The sequence below is a fragment of the Ruditapes philippinarum genome, unplaced genomic scaffold (assembly GCF_026571515.1).
Source record: "Ruditapes philippinarum isolate M1 unplaced genomic scaffold, ASM2657151v2 ctg2025_1_1_1_1, whole genome shotgun sequence".
NCBI classification, from domain to species: Eukaryota; Metazoa; Mollusca; class Bivalvia; order Venerida; family Veneridae; genus Ruditapes; species Ruditapes philippinarum.
Genome location: NW_026867019.1, coordinates 175,270 through 197,984, shown reverse-complemented (window position 1 = coordinate 197,984; position 22,715 = coordinate 175,270). Strand labels below are relative to the sequence as shown.

Here is a 22,715-nt window from a genome sequence, read left to right as displayed (position 1 = left end):
ACAACACTAATGATAGAAAATTGTCTAACTAAGAAATAAATCTGAACACCAATATCTTTAATTCAGTACTTAACTCTGTACAGATGTGTACAGTGTTGTTTACGTGACATCACAATGTAGCATCTAACAGCGCCTGCAAAAACAGTCAAAACAAGAACGCTATTTCAATATCGCAAACTAGTTAAATTTCACATCTATTTCACTATAAATACCCTGTATTTCGCTTGTAAAATGTAAAGTGAAATAAAATAATTTTATCAACGTTTCCAAAATTCATTAATCTCAAAATGTTTCTGCAAACGGTAGACTTAACGACATTTTTTTCAACAGGCTAGAATAGCCTTTAAAGGAAACTCTGAGGCGAAAACAAATTTAACCGGCCAACTTTATTTTTTTTGACGTGTTAGAATAGAAATAAATATTAATTCTTCGTGCATTGTAGTATGATAATGCAGGGTTTTCGTTCAAATGCTTCCGAGGGATCAATTTGTTTCCAGATTTTTATTAATCAACCATGCATATCGGCCTACGTGATTATATTCCTACGCATTTGATTTCAAACCGTGCACTATTCTACAACAATGCACTCAGAATTGATATCTATTTCCTAAATGTAACTTAAAAAACAAAATGACAATTTTAAAAAGTAACACAGCAGTAACATACGTTTATAATCCTTTAAGGTTGACGCCTTGTTACTGAAACAACATATAAGAGTTTAAGAAAAGCTTAAAGTTTTAAAAGTTTTCATTTTAAACTTGGATTATGCTAAGACTATTAAGGAATAATTATATATAATTTGGGATGAGTAAATTCTGATTTTATCACTTTATTTGATTTTTAATTTAAGTAACTAGTAACATAAGTATTATGTTACCGTTTATCAATGAATTCTAACGGCTTTAAAAATTTTAAATATTCTATTTCTTTCGTATGTATAATCTACATGCATCTCAATTTCTCTTCCTTATTTAAATTTATGCCTTTGAATATACGCTCGTTTCAATAAATGTTGGATTGATGACAGTGATTCAGAAACCAAATAATGGGAATCTTTAAGTTGGTATGTACAACGCTTTTGTAATTCAAAATTAAGAGTGTGTGACTATTGTATGTACTAATATTTCGGCTTACTTTCTTTCTTATTCTTTAAAATAGATATCACGCACTTTTACTGATAAATGTCCGATATAGATGTAATAAAATACATCTTGAAATGCAAGATTGGTTACAAAATTACTTGTTCCGTTTTACTGTGGTTATGTATGACCTGTATCTGATTTTATAATCATATGAAATACTCAGGTCCATCTTGATTCATACCGTAGTGGCCGATGTCAGCATTCAACATACCCACAACTATTGTTTATTCCTAACATGCATTGATTATCTTATTTAAAGGAATGTTTTGTATCATATAACATATCATAAGTAACACAATATAAAATAAATATATTCTGAAAAGGTAAATAAATAGAGGATATTTGTTTGTTTTGCATGTAAGATTGAAATATAATTTCACTGAGTGAACATCAGATGCAATATTTTCACGAGTGGCGTAGCCACGAGTGAAAATATAATAGCTGGTGTTCACGAATGAAATATTTTTCAATCTTATATGTAAAACAAATAAATTTTCTTTTTATTTCATGCTTTTTAAGTGATTTTAAGTATTTTTTTACTGGTTTTGCCGCGTAACGTCACGCATTCTCCTTTGTGACGTCATCACATCATGACGTCACATAATCTATTTTGAAATATAGGTCTGTTAAATTTCTTTAATTTTGTTACGTTTTTAACATGATGTATGATGACATCGACATTCTTTTCCTAAAGAAGCAAAATTTACGCACGACGGCATTAATTTCTGCCTGTTATTCCATTTAGTTATGATTTTCTTTTCATCCGCATTCAGATATAGTCCGGCTACAGTGAAAATTATATTTTATAAATTTCACTAGTGGTTTATCAGAATATAATCATCTGATATATTACAATAAAACACTGGAAAGCATGAAATAAATGTATATTTACTGTGAAACGTGGAGATTATATCATGCAAACCTTCTTGAGTAATATTTCCTTCCTAGAAACAGAAAAGGTGTCCTTTCAATCATCGTTTATATACTTAGGCCTAACATACAAATCTATAGGTCAAGAGTTTAAAACAGCTGGCTCTTTTCAAACATTATTTAACGTCAATATTATGCATTTTTATTGGTTAATAGTTTGATTGTTTTAGCAAGGTTTTTAGAAGTGCTTTGGTGAGTTGCGTTCAAGTCTGAAATGTTCTGTAAAAACTACAGTTAATTACGTTTTTTTATGTTTAAATGCTTTTTTGTTAATACAAGAATAATTGTAACAGTACATTCAATAATAATAAACTAAAGGTGATATAACCTTTAAAAAAGATATCATATTATGAATTATGATATTATCGACTTGATCATTGATCAAAATGATTCGATTTATACTAACGCCACACAAGCTGCCAAAAGTCAGCGACTTATTACGTCCTTCCTTTAAGTCAAACAGATAATCAGATAAAAAAATGAAAATCCTAGAAGAAAAATGAAATTGAATGTTAACAATCATATTGTCATATACGTGACGTGAATTATAATGAATGTTCCACATGAGTTAATAACAATAAATATTTCAGCGACCTTGCTAGATAATAATTTACATATTTCTGCATTTTAATATTGTAACAACGAGATCCTTACATACTTGTGAAAATGTAAATCTTTAGAAATAACAAAATATAACATAACAATATTCAAAATAGAAATAAACAAACAAAAACAAAACGTTATATTTGTAAAAAATATTACTGCTTAGCAAAATTGGTCAACATCTAAACTATCGAGATAACTGCCAATATGTGTCATTGAATGAAATAAAAGCCACTTAAATTTTAACAATAGACGTTCCTTAATAATAATAATGATAATAATAATAATAGTTATAATAATAATAATAATGATGATAATAATAATAAAATTAATCTTAAAAAGAAAACAAAACAACTGCATATCATTTAATTTTATTTGTACTATATCTATTTTACACGTATTCACTAGTATCTCTCATAGCAGCCGATTCTCTGATATAACAGGAATTCATAATAAAAAGTAAAAATGTATATGACAACAATTTTTAATCATTTCGTGCAATCATCTTGAACGTTAAATATTTCAATAATTACTTAATTTATATCCTTAATTATAATAATCAAAATGAACTTTTTACTAATTGGTTAATGTATTATCTTTGAAGTTTTAGACAATTATTTATAAATCATGGTATGAGTTTTAAGTTACTTTTGCAATAAAGTAGTATAACGTTTCTATTACGTAAATATCATATTGCATCTACTTCCCGTATTTTGTCTCGGACTATAGATTTTACAGTGAATTTTAAAAAAATGTTTGTACTGCTCAAGTAATTCAATTTAAAATCCGGTATTTAAATAAATGGATGTATATTTTTTTTTTTGCTTTTGATACTAAACAAAACAAAACGATATCAGTTTCTTTCAAATAGATAAATACATTATAAGTGCCATTAAGGTACGTCACATTTTCCAGTCATTAATAACAACAATACAGATATACTTTCAAATAATATTTGTTGAAAGCTATTGGAATTGATCCAATAGAATTAGGTAAATTAACTTACATATTTTCTCAATGATTATGCAAGACGTCCGTATTTACGTATTTAAGGTGAAATCTATCACTCTTTCAATATATGTTTCAGCATACTTTCGGTATTTCAATATCTTAATCTGATTAAATACTCTATCTTAGGCCCTGTCTACACCTATCCAAGTCTTGAATGCAAGTATTATATTCTCTTGTATTGGATAATGCAGACACCCTACTTAAATGGTTTTAACGAGAAATTATGTGACATCCATAAAGATAATTTCTTGCAAGAAAATTAGAACACATTCTATTTTGCTACAAGTTTTTGGTTGTCAAGAAACTGATAACACCGGTTTAACACAAAACATGTGCCCCAAAGGTGTGATATTGTTGTTATTTTTACTAGTTTTTAAATATTTTTTGATATTGATTAAGTTTTCATGACCTGTGAATTTCAGTAAATGTTCACAATGTTTTGGTCAAAGGAACAAATTGATACACTGATACACATAAGAGCAAAAATTATTCTGTTTATCAAAAGTATAAAGTATAATCAATAGATTTTAAATGAGCTTGTTCATTTATTGACTAACTTTCATCAAATAAAGAATTGGCTTCAATTTATAATCTCAAAATAGTTTTATTCACATTTCCTATTTTACACATTTCATTTACTCCATTATTTTTTTTTAGCTAATTGCATCATTTTCCCGCTTATTTATTCACACAATTTATAGAAACATAGCATGATAGCATTGCTAAGACAAACATATAAATCCTGGGCAATCTTAATAAGACATTTCAGTAAAAATTGTGCCTGATTATATGTTGTAAGGGCGGTTTATTAGGCTTATTTAAATGTGACATGTAAGAAACTTGAAAAGGTGTAGACGCGGCCTTACACAATTAAGATACTTGAACAATTTCTATGCACGTTTTTAAAAGATTAATGCTGTGGATGGAGAATGCATTTCTGGCTTTTGTCCAGATTTAATGTAGTAACTGTTTACTCCCTAGTTTAATAAATTTAAAATATGATGTCTTATAATTCACGATTACAAATAACAATAATTAATAGACTTTGAAAACAACAGAAAACATTTTAGGATAAAGGACCTGTTGAAAATTATAATAAGGTAAAACATATGATCTTTTATGTATTTTTAAAAAGAAACCGAGTGAGATTTAAGAAATAAAATAGAGGGGTCGCGGGACGAAGACACGCTAATTAGGAGGGGAGGGGGGGCGAGATTTAATAACTAAAACGGCGAGGTTGCGTGACGAGAACACGCTTATTAGGGGGAGGGGGACGCGGGCGAAGTTTAATAAATAAAACCTCGCCACGCGACCCCGCTAATTAGCGAAAACACGCTTATAAGCGGAGGTGTTTCCGCTCCGAGCCCCGTTTTATTTCTTAAATTTTGCTCCGCGCCCACCCGGGGTGAATTTTTATTTCTTTATCTTTGCCCCGAGCCCTCGCTAATAAGCGTGTATTCGCTCCGCTCTCCGCCATTTTAACTTGGTTAATTTTAGACTTTTCGCTTGGCGAGGTCGCGGGGCGAAAATATGAATGGCACAAATCAGCCACCATAATGCAGGCCTTCATAACCTCTGCTCCCCTCTCAAAATTCCATTTTGCTTCGATTCTATTGTCTTTAAGGGCACACGCTTTCTATTACTTGGGGACCATACGCCGCTTTTCATGGAATGGCATGGAAATGTCACATTGAAGGTTCCATGATTACCGCCGTATGAACACATCTGCGGATGTTTCGAAAAATGTAGCTGAAAATATGAATATGTTTTTATTTATATGTAAGGAACTTATGTGATACGGAATTTGTAAAACTCCTAAAGAAATCGATTTTTGTGATAAATGAGTGTGTACCTGTTATTTGGCCTCAGCTACGAAAACAAAAAGAAATGAAATTTCTAAATTAAAACGTAAAGGTGATTTCTTAATTTATATATTCCGTGAGTACCTGGCTGGTGACAGATACGCTGTACTTTATCACTTCAAAACCTGATAAGTAACAACAGAAATATTGATTCAAAACATACCTGAGGCGGCCAAAGGATCTAAAAGTGTACGTGGCAAAACCCCTTTGTTTACCTACTGTGCATAGGGTATTGCATCGAACATGTGAAACATGGTCATATATCACACGCCTTGTACTTAGTTAAAAGATCTTGTGTCACTTGCCTTATCAATGACCCTAAGTTAGTGTAATATTTATCACGACTTTTTATTGACTTAGTGCCATATAACTTAAATTTAATCCAAAGTTTGTGTAATAGTTTTCAATATTCCAGTCGTCCATTCTAACTCGGTTATTTCTTAATGAAGCATATTTGTTAAGTCTTTAGCTACTTGAGTATGGAAGATAGTAAGTAAGGAAAATTGTTTTTTTTTATTTTGAAACGATTCTTTTAAAAGTGTTTGCTGTCAAGTATGATTATCATTGTCTGTTAATGTAGCAATCTTATTGCGCTGAAATTAAAACACAATCTTAGGGGCGTGTGGGATGCTGCATTTATCCCTCATGTACACACACAATCAAACCGTGTCTCCAATGTTCATGTAATGTTTCTGTTATTAATTCTTCCGTGTGATAACTTTTTTACAGACATATACACTTGTTTTCTTTAATTTATATAATTTCAAAAATAACTTTTATTCTTTTTATCAAACTAAAGCAAACTGAACAACACAAGATCACAATTCTTTCTATACCCGATGCACTTCAAGTAAAAATATCATGAAGTAAATGAAATAATACCAACATAAATACACCGTTGCCAAACCCGTCTGTAACATAAGATATTCTGATGCGCGGTATTTTATGTTGTTAAAAAGCATATTTGTACAATGTTTAAAATCTAATATGGAGTTAAATAAAAGTAATCGTGTACATAAACACAAAATGGAACATGGTTTATAATTCTATAATAACAAAGAATTTATTTTTTAAAACATTTTCCTTACAGATTATGCATGCCACTGTCACATGGCTTATTGTGTGCAAAACAGCAAAAGGTAAGGGGCTTTTGTCGTTCTTCCATACTGTTCTCAATGATCAGACATAGTTTTGCAAAGTCCAAATTGATCAGCATATTTTCTGTAGATTAATAAACAAACATAATAACTATATTTAATTCAAGAGATGTCATGCTTTGTTCACACGATCTTGAAATCCTTACAAATAAACGTTCCATGTAAAATATCAATTTTTGACGTTTATTTTGTCTATCCTCTAGTGTTGACATGTGGCCTTAAATTCAAGCCTTACCACTGATTCCTCGAAATCGATTACCAGTTATTGCCCCACTTTGGATTGAGGTATCCCAAAGAAAATATTCCAATGAGAATCTCACGTCCGCTGAGAACAAATCAGTCAGCTTCAGATTAAAGTAGGCTGTCCACTCCATACGTTCTCCTACTTTATTGTATACTCATCATTATGAATGTTGGAATTATTTATTATTATTTGGTTGAATTTCCAGTTCATGTGTCTGTTTTTCTTCGCTATGTTTGTGTTCCTGTATTTAAGGAAACCATTTTTATTTAAAGTACTTCCTTATTATTATTACTTGATATTAAACATATATATATTTTTGAAAGAAGATTAAAATATCTTCGTTATGATACAAAGATTATTTTATTTCATTGAGTTTAAGTTTATAAATTGCTTACAGAAATAATCATAAGAAAAGTAAAAATGTACCAAAATTATTAAGCAAATAATAAATATTACTGTTTATTTCACAAAGATGAATGAGTCAGATCATGTTTTTGTGCAAATATTGTTAACATCAAATATGTAAGTAACTTGTGTGTACAAACTGAAATATTATATTTAACAAAAATGCAGTTAATCACAATATAATCTACAAACCTGTCACTAAGTTTTAGCCAGCCGAAAGACAATCGCACGTACAATGGAAATTTGACCCATGATCTAGGTTAAGTCAAGAGTTTGGTGCTCTACTTTTACAAGTTTCGCCGTTCTTTTTCCGTACACTGAAGCAATGATGTTATCACAGTCTAAAATGTCGTGTAAAGAAATGCAAGTTGTGTTGTAATTCATAATGTATAGAACTTTTAAATTACATGAAAATGATGGAATCATTTCTGGGACAAAGAAAAATATAGCTAGGGTCGGGTTATTTTTGGTAAAAAACCCATTCAAATATACACTTGATGTAAGGATAGTAGTTATTTGAAGACAAACATTAATATGTGTGTAAAATAAAAACAGATCAATGGCAGTAATGAAGTCACTGTCTCTACATTCAAACTCAAGGACAAATTATTTAAGAATAATTAAAAGGTGTGGCTTCGTTGTGCTGACCATAAAAGGATTTATCATGAAAAGAGTTAAGTTTTAGGAATAACGGGATAGAATTGTGAATCGAGAGGAAGTCTATTAACATCTACAGTCACGAGTTACAAACCCTAATGCAATGTCTAAATTAAGAATCATATGGATTTCTTCTGATACGTTCGTATTAGCTATATTGAAGCCTGTGGTCAAGGGATATCATAACATGCTCGTTTAGGGGGTGAGAAGTTTGTAGTTCGAACCCCGGTCTAGGCGACTGTTCTAAATGCTCATGTATCATCAAGTGTTTATCTTGTATTAAAATAATTATCTTGTGTATTATTTATTGAAAATATCTATTTAAGTATTCTGTAATGTGTTTGAAATATATGTTTGAAGTGATACAGGGAATGGGCGATTTAATTTAAAATACAGGTGACATGCAAATACTTTTTGTTTAGTTATCTCTGAATCTTTTTGTAAGTAGAAACATATGTTTACTAAACAGAAAGCGCACATAAACTATAAAAGCGCAATCATGTGGCATTTTCAATTTAGCCTAAATGAAATACATCTATTTTGTTTACATTAAAATAACATTATGAATTCTAGCATCCGGCTTATTCTTTTCCTATTAAACAGACAGTACAATCATGAAGTGCGTTATCAACAAAAATGTTTACGGCATAAAAAGAATACTTATACATCATATGACATTTGAAACGCCGTCAATTCAATTGAATTGGAACCTTGCATTTTTCTATAACAAGGCGCTCAATAGAGAATAACATGCTACTGTCTTTTGATATCAATTTTATCAGGCAAGGCTGATATGGGCTAGAAAGGGCGAGGCTTGCCGAGCCCTTTCTGCCCATATCAGCCGAGCCTGATAAAATTGATATCAAAAGACAGTAGCATGTTTTTCTATTTATCATGTAACACATGAAAACTGTCAAAATAACAAAATAATCTACTTTAAAATAGCGAATTTCGTAAAACAAGGGGATTATTGTTCAAAGAAATAATTCTTGAAAACAAATTCCTCCGCCCCTGAAACTTAGAATTTGTAATTTACTAAATGGCGGCCATTTTTTCTTTCGACTCGGATAAAAGATACAACAGAATGTAGGCCTAACACGATAAAATTCTTACCTTTAATCTAAACTTCGATCCAAAAATTCCCTTAGAATCACATTTATAAACTTTACTGCACTTTTTGTCTTGAATTGACAAATTCAAAAGTTCACAATAATTTCAATCAAACAAAAGTCAAATCGGCAATCAAACACACGCTACACAAACATGCGTTTTATTTTTTAAACGAAACAATTTGTTCACGTATTAAATAATCCGGCGAAATAGGTAAACATTCACAAGTTCTCAAATAAAATCATCTAGCCTGTTTGTTATGATTACATGTACAATATAGTATGACGTGAACATTGATGATGTCATTTGCAATATAAATTATGACGTCACTTCATGTAGTTGGTGCTAAAACTATTCGCTATCTATTTTATTCGTAATTGAAATCGAAATCGAAATGATAAATAAATAAATATCGCATCTTGATTGAAGACTTGTAAGGGTATGAGATTACATTGAAGAATTCACATACTGATAAAAATGAGAATATAAGCAATTGAAAAAAGTCCGTTAAAATGGGCGTGGCTTATTTTTGATATCAGGTTACTGACCTGATATCAAAAATAATTATCAGGCAAGTGTTATCGGGCAGTTACCATGGCAGTTGCATGATAAAAGATGATATCTGTTTTCATATAATGGATTAACCATTGTTTTGAAAAAGTAATTTATACAATAATACTTAGATTTAAAAACGTACAATGTTCAGTTTAATAATGTTCAATCTATTGTATGTCAACCTATAGTTGTGTACACTTAACATTTATTATATGCCAATGTTTTAAAAGTTTTTTTTAATAATATATACATATAAAACAGAGAAAATTTAGCGCGTTAAATTGTACGTTTTTAAAACTTAGTATTATTGTTATAACCTTGTTATCAATTCTCATGTCAAGAATATAGGATGACAGTCGTTTGCTGATACAATAGATTTCATTATTGAACATTGTATTATTGTATAAACATTTTTTTCGTGTAGAAAGATTCCATTATTTAGCCGATACTAGGGACCTTGACGGTAGTTTGCACTTGACAGTACCGCCGAGAAACAGGCTCTATCAAACCGAGCCTGCAACATTTATGTTGAATTCTGCTTAAGCTGGTGATAGTGGGCGTGGACGGTAACTTACCAGTACCGTCCATAAATAGACTCAATCAAACCGACCTTCAACATTTCATAATTTTGCCTCGTTGGGCTTTCTTTAGGGATTCTGTTTTTCTCTATATACATTTTATTAAAAAAATTTAGCATATAATAAATGTTAAGTGGGCACGTTGTAACACGTTTAATATGGTATAAAATAAGTATAAAGTTAAGAAAAAGGTATGTCTAGCTGTAATTTACAATTATAAAATATGTGATAAAACGAAAAAAAGCGAATTCATTATTTTGCATGCATTAAGTACATTTTAGTATGTAATAAGCTGGTGTTATGTAAGTGTTACATTTTCTGAGAAGGTATGTATAGCTGTTACGTCTATAACCCTGAACACTGACACTATTAATAGTTTGTTTTAAAGCGTTAAATGAAATGAGTATAAACTTTCTTATAAACAAGGTATAGTTTCATATTGTTAAGTTCCTGTAGAAAGATTCCATGGACTGGACTGTATTTTGCACTTGGCAGTACAGTCCATGAACAGGCTCAATCAAACCGAGCCTGCAGCATTTAGGTTTTGCCGTGTTTGCCTTTCTTTGGGGATTCTTATTTTCTCTATTTTGTCGCCACATCAGCGTTGTTTGTGCGTGTGGCGGCTGTAAAAAGTCGCCCCATACATTCAATCAGAGATGTTATATATCCGATCCTTAAAAATCGTTCAGCACGACATTATTGTTGTGCTTGTGGTAATCTAGTTCTATCTATTTGGCTATTTTGTTTTAGGGTGGTTCCAGTATTTCTCACTTGAATATTTTTGGATATGTGGCCTGCTTTTTAATTTGTTTTTTGAAGTCTGATCGGTGATATGCAGGCTTCATAACCTCTGATCAACTTTCAAAATTGAATTTTATTTAGTTCCTCCCATTATTTTCTCGTTTAGGGCATTTTTTACTTGGGGACCATATGCTTTTCATTGAATGGTACTTACGTGTCACATTGAAGGTTCCATGATAACCCCCATATGAACACATCTGCGGATGTTTCTGCTTAAGCCGGTGCTAGGTGGCGTGGACGGTCCATTAACAGGCTCCATCAAATCGAGCCTGCAACTTTATTCCGTGGTATAATATCCCATTCGTGATGAAGGTATCATTTTTCAGCTTTATTGCGTCTGAGTAATTTATAAATTTCTATGTTCGATTGTTTTATGGGTAAAGGAGGTAATTTACTTTTAACCCTAGTTTTGATTGATTCGTTGGATCCAGAGTTGCGGTATAGCTATTCATAGCATATCGATTTCGAATAGCCAATTCGATTTAATTCTGAGTTTTGAAAGAATAAAATGTTAATTGATTTCGGCATTTGTATCGAAAATATACGTTTTTAAAACTATGTCGGAGTTTATCCAACTATGAAAATATAAAGATTTTTTTTGTTCATAGCCTCAACTTCTTTACATACATGGTAAATATACACCAAATGCAGCTATACAAGGAGATATGGGTTGGAATCCAATAACTGTTGACCAGTGGAAAGCTATATGTAATCACTGGTACCGATGTTGTAATTATGATATTCGTAGAACCAATAAGAGAATATTTGATTGGGCTTTGTCTAAAAGTAGTAATAGGTGTAAAAATTGGCCATTCTTGGTAAAGAATAAGTTAGTTTCTTATAATTTAGCATCCTATATTCAACCACCTTTCCATCGTAAAAATCTCGTGTCTGATATGACAAATGCTATTGTTGATGCTCATATTTTGCAATGGAGAACAGATATTGATCGAGTGACAAGTGTTAATGGCACAGGTCGTAATAAATTAAGGACATACAAACTTTTAAAAACTAATTATGAAGTTGAAACATATTGTAAATTACAATTACCATATGCACATAGATCTGCGTTAGCAAAATTTAGATGTGGCGTAGCACCACTTCGACTAGAAACTGGGCGTTATGAAAGATTACCTGAATCTGAAAGAGTGTGTCCATTTTGCAAAGACTTGGTGGAAAACGAAATCCATGTGTTATTGAAATGTCCAACTTACTCTGTTGATAGGAATTTACTTTTAGAAAAGGCAGTTATATTAAATACAAATTTTGAATTACTTACTGATATTGATAAGTTTCTATTTTTGTTTACCCACCCAGAAATGATACGTACATTAGCAAAAACCTGCTGCAATATATTAAAACTTCGAAATAACACTCTGTATAATAGCAATGTTAACACAATATAGACTTAGAATTATAAAATTTAAACTTAAAATTATTGGTTTGCCTCCAGTCAAATTTTAAATATTTTAACAAACTCTCATATTTTTAATTTTTCTTTTTTATGTATTCTTCTTACCATTTAGTGAAAGTCGGATGTTTGTATATAAAACTATTGTAATAATTGTCTTCACAACTGACTTGCTATGACATATTTTATTTCTTAACAAAATTGGACTGTATTTTATCATGTTTATATCAGTTTAAATATGAACTATCATGTTTTAATGTATACTGAGTTGCATTCTGTATTAACAAGGTAAATTCTGCCAATTAGACCACTCCATAATCAAAGATAACCTCTAGACAAATAATATCATAAAGATGCACATTTTTACTTTTTAATAGTGAGCTTTCATTTAAGCTGTTACCTTTTAATAGTGAACTTTTATTAGAGCTGTCACTATTGGCAGATTTTACAGTGGATATTATGTGATGTTTTAATATGCATTTAATTTTAATGTGTAATATATCTGCATATATATGTGCATATATTTCATATATACACATACATATGCCCATAACATAACAGAATATGGTTTTAATTGTAAAATATGTAAAATATCTTAAGTCTCCTGTAATTCTACTTAAAGAATGGCTATGTACAATGTAATGTTTATCTTTTATTTTGAAATATATGTAATTGTACACAGATGAGACTAAAATAAATAAATAAATATACATCGTGTAAAAACAACAAGACAATTCTAGCCTAATTTGTTTAAGAAAGAACTTAGAATGATTTTGTTGTTTGCAAATTCATTTGAAAATTGAGATTTTACACGTTTAATTGGAGCATAGTGACCAGGTTTAATGATCGAGATCATAGACGTCTTGTGAGAAATTGTCCCAGGGAATGAAATGTGGCATTATTTATTTTAGTCCGACAATAAATTCATTAACAAATTGTGGGTAGGTGAAAACATCGATCGCTCAGTTGTTGCTCGACGAAGCAGTGGCGTTAAAAGAGATATGTACGCTCTATTTTGACAGTGAAGGAATAGTTGCCCATGTCGCTGAGGGGAGAACTGACACTGGATCATTTTAATGTGACCATGTTTCCTTGCTGTAGTTAATTACTACATCACAAAGCACTCAAGGCATTGAGTGCGCAGATCACATTACTCGATGATAATGCACCTGCACACCGGTCAGTCTTGGTTCAAGCTTATTAAGAGGAGTTGTGAATTGAGGTTTTGCTACATCACTCTTTTAGTTCTTACCTCTCTCCTTGTGAAATTTGTATAAATTCATTAATCAAATCTTGCCTTTTCGGTAAACCGCTTCGAAACCCAAAGTGCCTTCGGAAGTGCTCTCTAATAGTATACCCAAGAACAGTTCAAAACTGCTTTTTCGGAATGAATGACTCTACTTATTATTTTTCGCCTGTATAACGTATCTATAAAAAAGCGTTTCCGATGCCACTGATTAAAATATGCCCATCGTTTTAGATTTTTATGATTTTCCGAAGTTTATGTGGAATGAGTATACCTGTGTGTTCCTTTGGGTTAACGTCCTATTATTTCTAAGTCTTGTGATTCCTCTTCAATTTTGTTATTGTTAGTAAGTTAGAAAACATTCTACAATATTCTACAACATTTGTCATTTGCTGCGTATAAATAATATATAATTTTAGAAACTTATAAAAAAAGAACTTCATAATAAATGTATGTAATAAACCATTTAAATTTCATCAGGACCATACATTAGATTCTCAAGGTTGAAAACTTATTTCACTGTTTAAAACTTCCAATATGATGATTGGAACCAGACGGTTAAAACACGATAAAAGATTTTTGAAAATCTACAGGTATAAATGGATCAAGTACTGTAGATAATCCGTTATTAGAACTTTAAAATATCGATTTTATAAAACATTTTTGAAATATTAGATATCACAGAATTTTCTGACCATTCCTCGTTAGAGTTCCCTTCTGAGGCACAGAAAGGTAATACTTATCACTTTAACACATTATATAGTACAATAAATGATACTGCACAAACTACCACACAGATTTATTATAACACACAAAATAAAACGGAACAATAATAAAAAAAATCACAATGCACCATCTACAACCTATGAATTCCAAATTACAGTTCATGCCCAGAACCGTAGTAAAAGCAAAGGACCAGATCAGCTACCGGCAAAATTGTTGAAATATGTATTAAAACAACCCATTTGTTTGAAAACAACCCAGCACCCATAGTGTTACCGTATGGGCGATTTCATCTCATTAGGATGCGCCACTGAATCCCTGTAGAAGTCCCCAGTTGGTCATACAAAATTATGTTAAAACAAATTGCTTCTACCGTCTGGGACTTTTTTATCACAAAAGGCGTGTAAGCTTCCTTGATGCAACTGATCGTCAGTCAGCCGAGTTTGATTGAAGAAATGTTTTAGAAGTGGCAGAAAAGTTCTGAATGCAATCACAGAATAAAATCGTCCGCGTCTATTATAAATATGAGCACCGATACGAAGTTACCTTGTAAATGCGCCTTTAATTTGCACTTTCCATTACGGTCCATGAACCGAGCCTGCAACATTTTCAATTTTGTCTTGTTATGCTTTCTCTCTATTATGTGGTATTTTTAAATGTAAAACAGAATGTTCTCTAAGCTCTAAAAACGGCCTGCAAGAAATTGGTACACATCAGACCAACGGTCATTTATAAAGTTTGTGCATATATACGACTGGACAATCAGATACCTTAAAACATTATGAATGATTTGCATACTTGGTTGTCTACCAACTTAACATTAATTTATTATTTGTGAATCTTTGTTTCCTACCACAGGAGTTAGAAACTGTTCGAACCACAAAGTTACATACTTCCAGTGATTTATATGTCTTACGTTAAGTAAACATCTATTTCTCGTCATAGATTAAACTTATCTAGCGCTGAAGTAGTGCCGCGTATTTGCTATGTGATTTGACCAGTTATACGTTTTTTAATTAATTACAAAATTATTCAAGATACATATTCTTCTGACCAGTGGCGTATGTTTAAAACGAATCTTTATCTCGCAGAAAAAACCCAAGTAGAGTTAGTGCACACGGTAATTAAGATAGATTTTGGTTTTGTTATATGAACTTATTGTTGGGGAAATACGTATGATGATGGAATATCCAAAACGATTGTCTAAAAATAGCCGGGAAACCGCAACCCTACGTCGTAGTGACATTTTGTTATATTCTCATTACACTTTACAACTGAACATGTATATGCATAATCTTTTAGATGCTTTTCATTTATCTATGTTATTTGAATGTGCCACAATGGGAAAAGGCATATTTACATGTTGCCGACACAAGCAGTAAAATTCTAGAGTGGATTTCAAAACATTTCAATCTTCTTCAAAGGAACATGGTATAATCTGTTAAGGTGCTAAATTATCCTGAAATTTGTATGGACAAAAACCTAAATAATGCTCATCTTTTACATTTTGTCACTCAAATAAATATGCATAATATTTATACGTTTGTTATAATTGCATTTCCGTTTATTCAACGAAAAATATACCAATGTCATGTCCACAATGAAAGAATAGGGAAAATAAGAAGAAAAGAACTTAAATGAAAAAGAAAATCCAATGTAAGTAAATCTCTGTAGCATTCCCTTCACAACACCCGAGTAAAATATTAATTTGGTTTGAGAAAAAATAAAAAATCTTCAAATAATAGGACATATTCGTTCATAAGCACTGCCCGAAAAGGTGTTATCCTAAGGTTGGGTTATTTTGTGACCCAAGGCTATAATCATAACATATTTGTTGAGTCAACTAGACAATAATATATAAGCGTGTGGGTTTGTTGTTTTTCTTAATAAAATGAGACATATTTTTATACATGAACATTAGCCTTTATAAAGCCAGTGAACCACGGGTTAGACCAAGATAAACCTGAAGGTCATTATTAATATAACTTCTGTAGAAGTCTCTCCTATTGGTGTGGTTTGTCAAATATCAAAGCTCTTGGCTTTTGTTTAGCAGTAAACATGAATAAGATATGTTAACTATTAAGGCCACATAAACTAAAAGACCATATGGTGAGGTAATTTTAACACAGAGTCATGAATTATATTTGATTTTGGAGGATCACGAACCAGTGCTTCATAATATCTCACTTTTAAGCATTCAAATTTTCCACAATAGGATTTTCTTTCTTGTGTTTTCTTTATAAGTCTATATTATCTAACTGTCCGGGGCAGGAGAACTATGATCCACGGGGCAATATTAATATTGGTTATGTTAATGTATAAAACTAAATTCTGGACATTGTGCCACACGAAAATAGTTGCAACGCTTTTAAATTGTCGGCTATTTTTACATTTATAATAATTATTATTGGAAAACAGAGTGAACAAATTATCTGAAAGTTTGCACAATAGTTATTGTATCGGTCAAAGCCTACATCAAATGGAATCTTATTCTCGAAAAATCATTTTCAGTCCCGGGATTTTCTCTGGACTGACATTTTAGACAATTTATGATATTATAATGTTCTCCTCTTAGTTCACGGTACTTAACGCTTTGAAACCAGAAAGAGAACAACAAATGGAACGTATCGAATAAAAATGTCATAAGCCATAACATATAGGTACTTTTTGCTGTATGACACAAGGAAACAACAATATATTTAGTCAAAGTTAATTTTAATAGACAAAATGTAGACCATATGTCGGCCATTTTTGAAAACATTATTTTATCATTTAAATCGCGGTAATGTTGTTACATTTCAGTTTCTTCATGTTTCAGTTAACATTTCTTCATGTTATCTTGCTTAATTTAAATTATTAAAACTATCTTTACTTTGTAACTCAAAATTTATTTTATCAACAAACAAGAACATTTAGAAAATGATGATTGTTTCAGACATACGCACAAACTTTAGGACCTATTTTTGATTTCTGCAGAAATTTGAAAAATGTTGTTCTGTTTACGTAAAAATCTAGAGATTTAAAATATTTTGCACAAAAACTTTGTTATATATTACAGTGAAATAAAGTGATGACGCGGAATTAGTGTTGTTAAGTATACAACCTATTTCGAATATTAAAAAATAAACAAGAGATGTACAACAAATAGTATCACTGTCTTTATTTATGTTCTGATCATTTTACTTTGTTCTTTCTTACTGTCTGCTTTAAATCAGTCCATTCAATCTACTTTTTAAAGAACATTTAATACCAAGCGATACAATTCCTCAATATATAGTGATAAACTGCAGACCCAATGACATTTCAAGAACTGTACCTTTTCTAAGACAGGTTATTTTCATATGAAAACGTCAGGGGGGAGAGGGGGAAGGATAACTTAAATATCTTGTAGTTGTTCGTCAATGCATTACCTGTCATCGTTCACCCTTTAGGGATTTGCAAGACAGGACACATAATAGGAAATTTCTTAGATAAATTACAATTTATGAAATGAAGATTAATGTTAACTTGAAGCAGCGCTAAACACCACTCAGTACACAATTTAATGGAATTTATGGGACACTGAGCACAGACAAAAGGAAACACGAATGTAGAGCAATTAAAGCAATTAAAGAAACTAAAGGGCGTCCTTTATATTGTTTATAATTAACCTACAAAGATACAAATAGAATGTTATAGATGCTCACATTTATTCATATCAATGCCCATACAAATATTAAGTCAAACTGAAAACAGAAATTTGATTTTTCCAGGGAGTGGTATAGATTGTACTGTGGATTGTGCATGTTGCATAGACAGAAAATGTGGAGCAGGTCATTTTTTTCAAAACGAATGTAAGCTAGGCTGTATCGATGGCTATAGTGGTGCTCGCTGTTATGAAAAATGTATACACAACTGTACAAAATGTGATAACTTTGAAGATACAGAAAACTGCACTGCGTGTTATGATGGATATTATCTTGGTCCTGCTAGAGACTGCACATCACAATGTTTACCTGGATGTAAAACATGCACGTCAGGTACCACGTGTACATCATGCAAGGAGGGATATTATAATGACAATGGTCACAAAGACTGTCGCTATCGTTACTGTTCTGAAAGTTGTAATTGTGAAAATAATCAGTGTGTGTCATGTAAGGACGGTTATTACGATACCAGTATTAATTGTTATAGCTTATGTCCAGGTAACTGTGTCAATTGTTCAGCTTATACTGATTGTGGATCGTGTAAGGATGGGTATTTTAAAGGTTACAAGAATAACAACATAAGTTTTCCTTTGTTAAACGACTGTACATACAAATGTCAAGATAACTGTATACGATGCTCATCCTATGACAGTTGCTCAGTTTGTAAATCCGGCCTCTATGGATCATATTGTAAGAAAAATTGCTCAGCTGGTTGTATAAATACTTGTCATATTTTAACTGGAAACTGTGACTGTTTTCCTAATTTCGCTGGGGAAAGATGTGATAGATGCAAAGCCGGTAAATACGGAAATATGTGTAATCAACAATGCTCTGCGGGATGTAAAGCAGACGTTTGTGATAAAGATTCCGGAGATTGCACGGACGGATGTGTTATAGATATAATCACTGGTGATAAATGCGACGTATGTTCAGCAGGTTTGTATTGACATTACTGTAATTGGTCTTGTTCAAATTAATTGTGTTTGGAAACACTGTTTGAAATTTAAATGTATAAAACATTTGATGAAGTTCGAAAGTATGAATGAGAGCAATGTCTTATTTGCAAATTAGATTTTTTTTACATAGTTTTGCGTTTTAAAAATGTTTTCCACGATCGTGTAAAAAGGATCGAATTCCAGTTGTTCTTATTGAGACAGAGGCTCTCTTAACTTACAGTCAGGTATATCCTAGTTTGTCCCTGTCCTGCCATTTATCGTTTTTAATTGGGTAAATACATTGTATTCCAGACATTTCTATACCGCTCTGAATCAACTGTTAATCACCTGACTTTGTGTTTTATGTTTTTTTTAACAAATAATTACTTCATCATTAAACATTAATTTAAATAACAAATTAATTAAAATTGAAACTTTACAATTCATTTGCCTTTGTTTGCTAATATTTGCCTTTTATTTTGCTTTTATTATTTTGCTCATTATGCTTTTGTGAATGTGAAGGACATCCTTTCTATTCAATCCTGACTTCGAACCTACAAAATTATTTATTTCTGACACTCTCAGAATTTCTTATATATTTATTGACCAACATCTAACACTAAAAACCTAAATACTGTTGACGAAATATTTAATCTGTTGTGAAGAAAACACTGTAATTAACAAGCATACACAATCATTGATATTCTTTCAGCCTTAGAACAATCAAACCAGTTACCAACAAAGACATTCGCTGCACTTGGAACAATTCTGGTTTTGTCTATAATTGGTAATATCGTACTTTTGGTGATCTTAGTTCGTCTAATACGTCGAATCAGGTACAGTGAGATTTTATACGATTACCAAATTTAAACAGGTAGCATTAATAGTATAGTTCTTCACAATTGTCATGTATCAATAATGTCTTGAAACATTATTTTAAAAGAACAAAGTGGAAAAATAAAAATCAGCATGAGGGTAAGACAAAAAATAGATAAAAGACTAGCGATGTGATAGATAACACATTAGTAAAAAATCATATGTGCCAACTTCAAATGGACTGTAGCAATGCGTCGATGATAATAAGTACTACGACATTATTGTTTATATGCGCGGCCTTGTGAGATCCCGCTTGAGGTTTTTCTATTGCATTTTTAGTTTAAATTATAAGCCTTCTCAATTCTAGAAATGGTCTGCAAGATATATGCAATAAATGACTGGTTTCGAAGTATTAAACTCCATATTTCTACTGCGTGACTAACGCATTAAGTACTATTTTTGAACATTCCGACTTATGCTTTTGTAATTTTCGTAGATTTTAAGTGTAATGTTACTTTTTTTTTATAGATTTATAAAAAATCATAAAAGTTAGCAAGAATTTGGAGACATGCTGCTTGAAATCCTACTCATTTTATCTATCAACTTCCAGATGTTTCGTATTTCATATGACCAAAAATTAAAGCATAATCAATACTTAAACAATTTCGAACAATGTAAAATGATTTTTAAACTTTGCTTTCAGGGTTTTTGATAATGACAACACGACAGAACAGCATTATGAAAACACTGGTAAATGTTTAAGTAACACAGTTAAATCTAGAATGTTTTTAAAAAGTAATCAAACATATATCATTTTCATTATCATTTACATTAGAAATAATACGTCGTGAATTGTTTTATTGTGAAATTATTTGCATTCTGCAGTGAAATAATTACTCGTTTCAGGTATCAAACTGGAAATAGGACATTCGGTAAATGTTATTAACACTTCCAGCCAAGCAATAGGTATGATATGTATATCTATTGTTTCTTTCTTGATTATCACTCCCGTGAACTAAACATAGAGGATTAAAATACGTCATATTATGATATGTATTAATAATCATTTTATATCATGCTCTTTACTGATTTAAATAATTGTTGTTATGTTGTTATTTAGACATGTGTATTGAAGTGATTTGATATAAAAGATTGGTTTATACCGTTATGTTTTCAGCTTCTGACAGAGATAGTTTTGGAAAGGCGGATGATTATGAGCCAGTAACTGTTGGAAGTATTAGAGATAGTTAGATTAATCTTAACATTAAACATTGATATTATATGTACATTATCTGTATGGACTTGATATTTAAGAGTAGAGCAATTATTGTATAGCTTAATAATAATCTCTGTTCCCGAGAGTAATACCAATGATTATTTTAGTCGTACTTTAAGTAGCAGAAGATACATATGGACATTTCCGACCACATCATTGATTGTATTAATGAATGATTTATACAAAAATTTGATATGACATTTCAATCGAATATAAAGCAGTTATCCATGCTATAATTCCTCATATTCAACTTTGTTTTATTTGCCTTTATTTTATGATAATTTCTAATAAGCAACTGTAAACAAAAACGGGTAAGCAATTAAAACAAATAACAATACAATTAAAATATTCTTCAAATGAAGGTATTTTAAATTAATTAAAATGAATGTAATATAGGTTACGTTGTCAAAAGTACGTTTGCAATTTAAGTAAATCATATGTTACCAATGGTTTGCACACCAAATGTACCATTAACATTTCACTATGTTTTTGTAAACAAAATACAATTGTGTTCAATACTAAGGACTTTAGCAATGCGAAATTAGCCATTTTGTCATATGAATCGTATATTGTAGGCAAATTAATTTCTCAGAAAATGTTTCTATAGCTTTTGTTGTACATGACAACATGATTTTTCTATTTTCTTTTATCATTTTGTATATCAAATCATTTTTTTTATAATAAATTATATTTCTTGGGCAGGAATTTTATTCCTAGTCATCGACATGAGTACCAGTACTGAAAATGTACATTACTAAACATCTACTTTTTGTAAAAATAATTGTTTAGCTTAAATGTGAAAACTTTTATAATGTTTCACCTTGGATAGACATTTTTATATATAGTTTTGATAATAAAATGGTTAATGTATAATAAATTTAATCCCACTATTTGTTTATTTTATCATATTTTGTTATATACTTTTTTCCTTTATTACCAATAATGTTTGTCTGGAAACATTTTATTGTGCACCGATAAGACTGGAAACTGGGAGGCCTGAAAATCTGTCAGTACATGAAGGAACTTGTTTTTACTCTATTGATATGGTAGAAGGTGAGATATGTGCTATGCTATATTGTACGCTCTCTATATATACAATTCAGACCGCCAAATGAAATGCTTTATAAATAGTCTTTAAGATACATTAGTAGAAATATGTAGAAAAATGAATCACAGCAGCATTCTCAATAAAGCAAGCTGTGTATTATATATATGTAAATATATTTTTTGTTCTATTTACCTAGGTAATCTTTGCTTACACGTCTCATATTAATAATATCTGTCATATTTTGCGGTTCGGATCGGAATATCCGTCCCGAGGTGACCCGCCCATTGGGCGGTAACGAGGCTTGCCGAGTTACCGCCCATGGGCGGGTGACCGAGGGACGGATATTCCGATCCGAATCGCAAACATATGTCAGATATTTTTTCTTGCATATTCTACCATATTCCATTATATTTTAAATTATTTATCTTTATTTTCAATGAAAATTTATATCATTACAACCGTAACTACTTTCATTCAACAGCGTATGAATTACAAAATCATTCATAACGGTAAAATGAC

General features: G+C 31.1%; 1 protein-coding gene across 1 annotated transcript; it reads left to right on the top strand.

Annotated features, from left to right (window-relative positions):
• Window positions 1-922: 922 nt before the first annotated feature.
• Window positions 923-22,324, top strand: LOC132734527 (multiple epidermal growth factor-like domains protein 10). The gene is made up of 7 exons (XM_060721288.1): window positions 923-1,063; window positions 6,639-6,687; window positions 18,188-19,057; window positions 19,769-19,892; window positions 20,576-20,622; window positions 20,779-20,838; window positions 21,050-22,324. Exons 1-7 carry the CDS (start codon window positions 1,046-1,048, stop codon window positions 21,121-21,123), a joined length of 1,242 nt encoding a protein of 413 aa, XP_060577271.1. The 5' UTR covers window positions 923-1,045; the 3' UTR covers window positions 21,124-22,324.
• Window positions 22,325-22,715: the final 391 nt, after the last annotated feature.